The sequence below is a fragment of the Oncorhynchus masou genome, unplaced genomic scaffold (assembly GCF_036934945.1).
Source record: "Oncorhynchus masou masou isolate Uvic2021 unplaced genomic scaffold, UVic_Omas_1.1 unplaced_scaffold_1195, whole genome shotgun sequence".
Lineage (NCBI taxonomy): Eukaryota > Metazoa > Chordata > Actinopteri > Salmoniformes > Salmonidae > Oncorhynchus > Oncorhynchus masou.
The window spans coordinates 53,782-65,087 of NW_027001726.1; the positions used below are offsets into that span (position 1 = coordinate 53,782).

The 11,306-nt window shown below is 48.4% G+C and overlaps 1 protein-coding gene across 1 annotated transcript in view; it reads left to right on the top strand.

Annotated features, from left to right (window-relative positions):
- LOC135529643 (eukaryotic translation initiation factor 3 subunit B-like) overlaps positions 1-9,891 on the top strand; it is a 34,049-nt gene extending 24,158 nt beyond the window's left edge. Inside the window, exons 14-17 of the mRNA XM_064958269.1 lie at positions 2,277-2,407; positions 6,688-6,815; positions 7,426-7,535; positions 9,850-9,891. Coding sequence (XP_064814341.1) covers positions 2,277-2,407; positions 6,688-6,815; positions 7,426-7,523 — 357 coding nt within the window. The 3' untranslated portion in view covers positions 7,524-7,535; positions 9,850-9,891. The remainder of the gene's footprint in view (positions 1-2,276; positions 2,408-6,687; positions 6,816-7,425; positions 7,536-9,849) is intronic.
- Positions 9,892-11,306: the final 1,415 nt, after the last annotated feature.

An 11,306-nucleotide genomic window follows, 5' to 3' on the forward strand; every position in this document is an offset into this window, starting at 1 on the left:
GGATCGACTCTGTAATGTCTGTGAGGATCGACTCTGTAATGTCTGTAAGGATCGACTCTGTAATGTCTGTGAGGATCGACTCTGTAATGTCTGTAAGGATCGACTCTGTAATGTCTGTGAGGATCGACTCTGTAATGTCTGTAAGGATCGACTCTGTAATGTCTGTAAGGATCGACTCTGTAATGTCTGTGAGGATCGACTCTGTAATGTCTGTGAGGATCGACTCTGTAATGTCTGTGAGGATCGACTCTGTAATGTCTGTAAGGATCGACTCTGTAATGTCTGTGAGGATCGACTCTGTAATGTCTGTGAGGATCGACTCTGTAATGTCTGTGAGGATCGACTCTGTAATGTCTGTGAGGATCGACTCTGTAATGTCTGTGAGGATCGACTCTGTAATGTCTGTGAGGATCTGAATGTCTGTAATGTCTGTGAGGATCGACTCTGTAATGTCTGTGAGGATCGACTCTGTAATGTCTGTGAGGATCGACTCTACTGTAATGTGTGAGGATCGACTCTAATGTCTGTGAGGATCGACTCTGTAATGTCTGTGAGGATCGACTCTGTAATGTCTGTGAGGATCGACTCTGTAATGTCTGTAAGGATCGACTCTAATGTCTGTGAGGATCGACTCTAATGTCTGTGAGGATCGACTCTGTAATGTCTGTGAGGATCGACTTGTAATGTCTGTGAGGATCGACTCTGTAATGTCTGTGAGGATCGACTCTGTAATGTCTGTGAGGATCGACTCTGTAATGTCTGTGAGGATCGACTCTGTAATGTCTGTGAGGATCGACTCTGTAATGTCTGTCTCCCCCCTGTAATGTCTGTGAGGAAACGACTCTGTAATTCTGTGAGGATCCCCCCTTCTCTCTCCTCTCCCCTCTCTCTCCTCCCCCCCTTCTGTCTCCTCCCCCCTTCTCTCCTTTCTCTCCCCCCCTCCTCTGTAATGTCTTCTCGACTCCCCCCTTCTCTCCTCCCTCTCCCCCCCTCTGTCTCCCCCCCTCCTCTCCCCCCTGTAATCCTCTCCCCCCTCGACTCTGTCCTCTCCCCCCTTCTAATCTCCCCCTTCTCTCCTGTCCCCCCCTTCTCCCCCCTTCTCTGTCCCCCTGTCCCTGAGGATCCCTCTCCTCCCCTAATCCTCTGTGAGGATCGGCTCCCCTAATCCCCTCCCCCTCTCTCCTCTCCCCTTCTCTCTCCTCTCCCCCCCTTCTCTCCTCTCTCCCCTGTCTCCTCCCCTCTTAATCTCTCCTGAGGATCCCCCTCTCTCTCCTCTCCTCCCCCTTCTCTCCAGAGATGTTGACAAAGCAGCAAGCCAACAGCATCTTCTGGAGTCCTCAGGGACAGTTCATGGTGCTGGCTGGACTCAGGAGGTACAAGACCTGTGTGTGTGAGGAGATCTCCCCTCCTGTGTTAACCCTGTCCTCTCCTCCAGTATGAACGGGGCCCTGTGTTAACCCTGTCCTCTCCTCCAGTATGAACGGGCCCTGTGTTAACCCTGTCCTCTCCTCCAGTATGAACGGGCCCTGTGTTAACCCTGTCCTGTCCTCTCCTCCAGTATGAACGGGGCCCTGTGTTAACCCTGTCCCTCTCCTCCAGTATGAACGGGCCCTGTGTTAACCCTGTCCTCTCCTCCAGTATGAACGGGGCCCCTGTGTTAACCCTGTCCCTTCCTCCAGTATGAACGTCTGTGTTAACCCTGTCCCTTCTCCTCCAGTATGAACGGGGCCCTGTGTTAACCCTGTCCTCTCCTCCAGTATGAACGGGCCCTGTGTTAACCCTGTCCTCTCCTCCAGTATGAACGGGCCCTGTGTTAACCCTGTCCTCTCCTCCAGTATGAACGGGGCCCTGTGTTAACCCTGTCCTCTCCTCCAGTATGAACGGGGCCCTGTGTTAACCCTGTCCTCTCCTCCAGTATGAACGGGGCCCTGTGTTAACCCTGTCCTCCCCCTCCAGTATGAACGGGGCCCTGTGTTAACCCTGTCCTCTCCTCCAGTATGAACGGGGCCCTGTGTTAACCCTGTCCTCTCCTCCAGTATGAACGGGGCCCTGTGTTAACCCTGTCCTCCCCTCCAGTATGAACGGGGCCCTGTGTTAACCCTGTCCTCTCCTCCAGTATGAACGGGGCCCTGTGTTAACCCTGTCCTCTCCTCCAGTATGAACGGGCCCCTGTGTTAACCCTGTCCCTCTCCTCCAGTATGAACGGGCCCTGTGTTAACCCTGTCCTCTCCTCCAGTATGAACGGGGCCCTGTGTTAACCCTGTCCTCTCCTCCAGTATGAACGGGGCCTGGCTTGTGGACACCCTGACTGCACCATGATGAACATGGTTGAACACTACATGGCCTCTGACGTCCAGTGGGACCTACGGACGATACCTGGTGACCTCTGTGTCCTGGTGGAGCCCTGGTACACCACACACCTCACACCACCACATGACGCACACCTTCTTAACGAGTGGACCCTCCAGGACGATACCTGGTGACCTCTGTGTCCTGGTGGAGTCACAGATATCTCCTCACACACACACACCCACACACACACACCTGCACACCTCACACACACACTTGACGTGGGAGTGGGACCCTACGGGTCACAAGATGACACACACACACACACACACACCCTGACACACACACATGATGACACACACACAGGAATAAACTCCTACTGTCATGTTTATTTAAATGGAAGCTCAACCAAATGAAGGTTGGTTTGGACCCGTCACAATTAACCGCTGATATCAGGCCGCTCCTGGCTCAGTGATTACAGACACCTGTGTCTATTGACACGACTTCTAAAACGAGAGTCATCCTGCAGTGTTTGTGATTATACCCTGATGAAGACCTGTCCTGATTAGTACGATGAACGGCACCCTTGTGATTATACCCTGATGAAGACCTGTTTCCAGTATGAACCCTGATGGACGGCGGTGTTTGTGATTATACCCTGATGAAGACCGGTGTTTGTGATTATACCCTGATGAAGACGGCAGTGTTTGTGATTATACCAGATGAAGACGGCAGTGTTTGTGATTATACCCTGATGAAGACGGCTGTTTCCATTATAATGAAGACGGCAGGTTTGTGATTATACCCTGATGAAGACTCTCCTGTTTGTGATTATACCCTGATGAAGACTGCGGTGTTTGTGATTATACCCTGATGAAGACGGCCCTGTTTGTGATTATACCCTGATGAAGACGGCAGTGTGTGTGATCATACCCTGATGAAGACGGCAGTGTTTGTGATCATACCCTGATGAAGACGGCAGTGTTTGTGATTATACCCTGATGAAGACGGCGGTGTTTGTGATTATACCCTGATGAAGACGGCAGTGTTTGTGATTATACCCTGATGAAGACGGCAGTGTTTGTGATTATACCCTGATGAAGACGGCTGTTTGATCCTACCAGATGAAGACGGCAGTGTTTGTGATTATACCCTGATGAAGACGGCAGTGTTTGTGATTATACCCTGATGAAGACGGCTGTGTTTGTGATTATACCCTGATGAAGACGGCAGTGTTTGTGATTATACCCTGATGAAGACGGCAGTGTTTGTGATTATACCCTGATGAAGACGGCAGTGTTTGTGATCATACCCTGATGAAGACGGCAGTGTTTGTGATTATACCCTGATGAAGACGGCAGTGTTTGTGATTATACCCTGATGAAGACGGCAGTGTTTGTGATTAGACCCTGATGAAGACGGCAGTGTTTGTGATTATACCCTGATGAAGACAGTGTTTGTGATTATACCCTGATGAAGACGGCAGTGTTTGTGATTATACCCTGATGAAGACGGCAGTGTTTGTGATTATACCCTGATGAAGACGGCAGTGTTTGTGATTATACCTGATGAAGACGGCAGTGTTTGTTTATACCCTGTGATTATACCCTGATGAAGACGGCAGTGTTTGTGATTATACCCTGATGAAGACAGCTTGTTTGTGATTAACCCTGATGAAAACTAAATGTTTGCATTATACCCTGATGAAGACGGCTCTCTTTAATTTTCAAGTTTTATACCCTGATGAGACAGCACTGTTTAAATATACCCTGATGAAGGCTGGTGGATTTGTTTATACCACAATGAAGACACAGTGTTTGTGATTATACCCTTCTGAAGACGGCAGTTGTTTTGTTCTTTTCCCTGATGAAAAAAGTGTTTTTATCCTGGCCATACAGTGTTTTTTAAAAGGGGTTATCTCTGGTGATGGACAAGTGTTTTTATCTGACCCATGAAGACGGCAGTGTTTTGATAAATGAAGGCGGGTGTTGTGATTATACCCTGATGGACAATGTTTTTATCTGAGGATACCAAGTGTGTTTTTATCTGAGCCATACCAAGTGTGTTTTTAAAAGGGGGTTGTCTCTCCCACAGGTGGAAATGCCTATTGTTTGTGGACCTTATAGGGGCGTCCTGAGAAGAACAACAAGGATCGTTTGTGATCAGCTACTCTGAGACCTCGGCCTGTACCGCTCACACAGGACTCCATCAAGGTAGGTGTTTGGCCTGCTACCCTGATCCCACTGACTGTCTTGTTGCTACGATAACATGGGCTTAGCCGGGACCCTTGACGGTCTTGTTGCTAGTATAACATGATGAAGCCGGGACCTTGTGTTTGTGATTATACCCTGATGAAACGGGGTTTAGCACCCTTGACTGTCTTGTTGCTATTATACCCTGATGAAGACCCTTGACTGTCTTGTTGCTACGTATAACTGGGCTTAGCGGGACCCTTGTGTTTTGATTATACCCTGATGAATAACGTGGGTTTAGCGGCTTGGTTTTGATTATTGTTGCTACGATGAAGATCAGCTTAGCCGACCCTTTGTCTTGTTGCTATACCCTGATGAAGACCCTTGACTGTTTGTGATTATAACCCTGATGGGACCCTTGACTGTCTTGTTGATTATACCCTGATGAAGATGGCTTAGCTGACCCTTGTTTTGATGTCTTGTTGCTACCCTGATGAACGGGGTTTAGCCGGACCCTTGACTGTCTTGTTGCTACGTGTTTGTGATTATACCCTGACCCTTGGTTTTGACTGTCTTGTTTGTGATTATACCAGCTGATGAAGACCCTTGACTGTCTTGTTGCTACGTGATCATGGGGGCTTAGCCGGGACCCTGATGAAGGCTGTCTTGTTGTGATTATAACCTGATGAAGACCCTTGGTTTTGACTGTCTTGATGAAGACGGCACCCTTGACTGTTTGTGATTATAACCCTGATGAAGACCCTTGACTGTTTGTGATTATACCCTGATGAACGGGTTTAGCCGGGACCCTTGGTTTTGACTTTTGTGATTATACCCTGATGAAGACGGGACCCTTGTGTTTGTGATTATACCCTGATGAAGCCGGGACCCTTGACTGTCTTGTTGCTACGTGAAACGGGGCTTATCTGGGACCCTTGACTGTCTTGTTGCTACGAATAACATGGGCTGTGCCGGACCCTGATGACAGTGTTTGTGATTATACCCTGATGAACATGGGCTTAGTCGGTGTTTGGTTTTGACAGTCTTGATGAAGACGGCGGTGTTTGTGATTAGCTACCCTTGACTGTCTTGTTGCTACGATATAACCTGATGAAGGGACCCTTGACTGTTTTGTTATACCCTGATGAATTGGTTTGTGGGACCCTGATTTTGACTGTCTTGTTTGCTATTATAACATCATGAAGCCGGGACCCTTTGACTATCTTGATGAAGGCGTATAACGTGGGTTTAGCCGGGACCCTTGACTGTTTGTTGCTCAATGAAGGGGCTTATCTGGGACCCTTGACTGTTTGTTGCTACGAATAAATGGGCTGAGCCGAAGACCCTTGGTTTTGACAGTCTTGTTGCTACGTAACATGGGCTTAGTCGGGATCCTTGGTTTTGACAGTTTGTTGCTATCATAACCTGATGAAGGCGGCCCATGACTGTCTTGTTGCTACGTATACCCTGGCTGAAGACGGGACCCTTGAGTGTCTTGTGATCATACCCTGATGACCCGGACTGTCTTGTTTGAAAATGGGCTTAGATGAAGGTTTTGACTGTCTTGTGCTACGTTAACATACTTAGAGAAGACCCTTGACTGTCTTGTTGCTACGTATAACCCTGATTAGCCGGACCCTTGACTGTCTTGTTGCTACAAATAACATGGGCTGCCTGGACCCTTGGTTTTGACTTCTTGTTGCCGATAACGTGGGTTTAGCCGAAAGACCTTTGGTTTTGACTGTGTCTTGTGCGTTTATATAACATCCTCTTAGCCGGGACCCTTGACTGTCTTGTTGCTACTATAACATGGGCTTAGCTGGGACCCTTGACTGTCTTGTTGCTACGTATAACCTGATGGGCTTAGCCGGGACCCTTGACTGTCTTGTTGCTACGTATAACCTGGGTTTAGCCGGACCCTTGACTGTCTTGTTGCTACGTATAACGGGGTTTAGCCGGGACCCTTGACTGTCTTGTTGCTACGTATTATTATTATTATTTTTTTACCTTTATTTAATCAGGCAAGTCTTGTTAAGAACAAATTCTTATTTTCAATGACGCCTGGGAACAGGGTTAACTGCCTGTTCATGGGCAGATCGACAGATTTGTACCTTGTCAACTTTGTTCCTGTGTTTTGACCCGTTCCCAGGTGATCAAGAAGGACCTGAAGAAGTACTCTAAGATCTTGAGCAGAAGGATGTTGGAGCCAGTCGAAGGCCTCCAGGGAGCTGGTGGACAAGAGGAGGAGCATGATGGAGGACTACCGTACCTACCGAGAGGCTGCCCTGCAGCAGCACCACGAACAGAAGACCGCCCGCCTGCAGCTACGAGGAGGTACGTAGATAACCCCTCCTGCAGCTCTGAGGAGGCACGTGGATAAACCCCCCCCTGCAGCTACGAGGAGGTACGTAGATAAACCCCCCTGCAGCTGAGGGGGTGTAGATAACCCCCCCCCTCCTGCAGCTCTGAGGAGGTGCACGTGATAAACCCCCCCCCTGCAGCTACGAGGAGGTACGTAGATAAACCCCCCTGCAGCTCCGAGGAGGTACGTAGATAAACCCCCCTCCCCCCTGCAGCTACGAGGGGGCGTAGATAAACCCCCCCCCCCCCCCTGCAGCCCGAGGAGGTACGTAGATAGACCACACCCCCTGCAGCTACGAGGAGGTACGTAGATAGACCCCCCTGCAGCTACGAGGAGGTACGTAGATAAACCCCCCCCCTGCAGCTCCGAGGAGGTTTAGATAGACCACACCCCCTGCAGCTACGAGGAGGTACGTTAGACCCCTCCCCCCGACCGTCTCACCGTCTCCATCCATGGCGGCCCAGACTCTTCCATCCAACTGTCTCACGCTACAGAAACAAGGAGATGGGCTGTTGCCCCCGCGGGCCGTTCTGGCTTGGGACCAGGCTTGCTAAGCTTGACCCCTGACCTCTCTGTCTCTAGGAGTGGACACTGATGAGCTGGACAGTAACACAGATGACTGGGAGGAGGAGACCATTGAGTTTTTTATCAACGAAGAAATCATTCCCCTTGGAGAGTAGTCCCCTACGCAGGTAACACCCACACACACTACCTCCACACACACACTACTACACACACTACCCATACACGCACACACACACACTACACACACCCACACACCTACACACACACACTACCACACACACACACACACTACCACACACACACACACTACCACACACACACTACCACACACACTACCACACACACACACACACTACACACACACACTACCACACACACACTACCACACACACTACCACACACACACTACACACACACACTACACACACACTACACACACTACACACACACACTACCACACACACACACACTACCACACACACACACACTACCACACACACACACACACACACACACTACCTACACACCCACACCACTACCACCACACTACCTACACACACACACACACTACCTACACACACACACTACCTACACTACCGACACACACACTACCCACACCACACTACCCACACACACTACCCATACACATACAGCACACACACACAACTACCTACACACCCACACACTACCTACACACTACCCACACACACACACACTACCTACACACTTACCCACACACTACACACACACACACACTACACACACACACACTACCTGACACACTACCCACACACACACACACTACCACACACACACACTTGCCTACACACACACACACTACTACACACTCACTACCCACACTCTACACAAGGACACACACTACCTGGACACACACACACACACACACTACCTACACACACACACACACACACACCACACACACACACACACTACACACACTACCTACACACACACACACACACTACTCCACACACACACTACACACACACTACACACACACACACACACACTACCTACACACACACACACACTACACACTCACTACACACACACACACACACTACACACACACACACACACTCATTACCTACACACACACTACCCACACACACTACCTACACACTACCCACACACACACACACTACTACACACTACCCACACACACACACACACTCTTCACACACACACTACCTACACACTCACACACACTACTACACACTCACTGTTACACACACTAACTACACACTACCCACACACACTACTACACACTCACTACCCACACACACTAACTACACACTACTACACACACTACCTACACACACACACACTCACACACACTACCTACACACACACACACACACACACACACTACTACACACACTACCTACACACACACACACACACACTACCCACACACACACTACACACACACACACACTACACACTACACACACACACTACCTACACACTACCCACACACACACACACTACCTACACACACACACACACACACACTACCTACACACTCACACACACACACACTACACACACACACACACACACACTACTACACACACTACCTACACACACACACACACTACTACACACACTACCTACACACACACACACACTACCCACACACACTACACACACACTACACACTACACACACACACACACACACTACCTACACACACTTCACACACACACTACCCACACACACTACACACACACAACACACACTACACACTACCCACACACACTACCTACACACTACCCACACACACACACACTACCTACACACACACACTACCTACACACTACCCACACACACACACACTACCTACACACACACACTACCTACACACTCACACACACTACTACACACTCACTACCCACACACTAACTACACACTACCCACACACACTACTACACACTCACTACCCACACACACATAACTACACACTACTACACACACTACCTACACACACACACACACACTCACACACACTACCTACACACACACACACGCACACACACACACTACTACACACACACTACCTACACACACACACACACTACCCACACACACACTACCCACACACACACTACACCACACACACACTACACACTACACACACACACTACCTACACACTACACACACACACACACACACTACCTACACACTCACACACACACACACTACCTACACACTCACACACACTACACACTCACTACACACTCGCACACACTACTACACACTCACTACCCACACACACTAACTACACACTCACTACCCACACACTACTACACACTCACTACCCACACACACTAACTACACACTACCCACACACACTACTACACACTAACTACACACACACGCACTACCCAAACACACACACTCTACCTACACACTAACTGGCTGTGGTTTTGACGGTCTCTCCCCCTCTTTCTCTCCAGGTCCATTTTTGCGTGGGGACTAGAGGGGGGAGGGGCGTATTGTCAACTGGAGGAGGGAAAACTACGCTGAGAATCTTGGGAGTCGCCAGAGTTACACCATTCTCTCTTTGTGACATCATCAAAGCGTGCCTTGTGGTATAGCGACTACAGCAAGCTAACAACTGAGGGAGGAGGGAGGAAACTAACTTTTAAACTCTTTTTTTTTCATCACCTTGGTCTTTTTCTGGCACTTTTTGAAATAGAACAATACTGTTGTTTTTTTTTTTTCTCATAATCTATCCTCACTCACTCACTTTCTATCCTTCTTATCTTGACTACACACCCCCCTTTGCAGTCTTTAACCGTCGTTACCGTGGCAACGGTCACACCTTACCATAAAGAGACGGAGACCGTTGCACCGCCCCCGGGAGGGATGAGGACTGGGTGTGTGACGTGGCAGTATGTGTGTGAGGCCAGAGAGAGTGTTCTCCTGATGACCAAACGTTCAAGGCTGTGTTGTAGTAGTAGTAGTGTGTTGAAGTGGCAGTATCCTCCTCCGTTTAGACTACCTGACGTTGTTGTTGTTGTTGTTGTTATCATACTAGACCACAACTATCACATGATCTTCGACGTCAATAAAGATAAACGTCATTCAAATCATCCACATCTTGTCTTGGTTAAGGTTGTTTTTATACATGTTGTTTTATATTTATTTATTCTTAAGGTTGTTTTTATATGTGTCATTTATATTTATGTGTTGAAAGTGTTTTAAAGTGTTTTTCATATTTATTTATTCATGTGTTGAAAGTGTTTTATATTTTCTCTATTTAGACAGACGTTCTCATACCAGAGTGACGTAGTGCAGGCAGTGTCTTCAACTAAGGTGCATCGCATTAACTGCTTCATTGCAACATTAACAGGCAGTGTAACTAAGGTGCATCTTACCGTTCATTAACAGGCAGTGTCTTCAACTAAGGTACCCTGCATCTTACCGCCCCTATTAATCAGGCTGTCTTAACAGGCAGTGTCTTCAACTAAGGTGCATCGTACCGTTCATTAACAGGTAGTGTCTTCAACTAAGGTGCATCGTACCGTTCATTAACAGGTAGTGTCTTCAACTAAGGTGCATCGTACCGTTCATTAACAGGCAGTGCCTTCAACTAAGGTGCATCGTACCGTTCATTAACTGATGTCCTGTCTTCACGGTAAATTGTTTGTGTTCCTCATCAATCTTCACACAATACCCCATAATGACAAAGTAAAAATAGATTTAGAAAGCGTCACCTTTTTCATATTAGCTCCTGTACGTTGAGAACGCTTTGCTCTGCGCCTGCGCACTCACTTTCCACTGTCTGTTACTTGATTTGAGTGGTTAGAGCGTCACGAGGTATTTGGTTCTCTGTCCGTTCTCTTTGCTGTAGCCCGTTGCGATTTCTTATTGCGGCACGCCCTCGCAATGTCCTATCATCCCACATGCA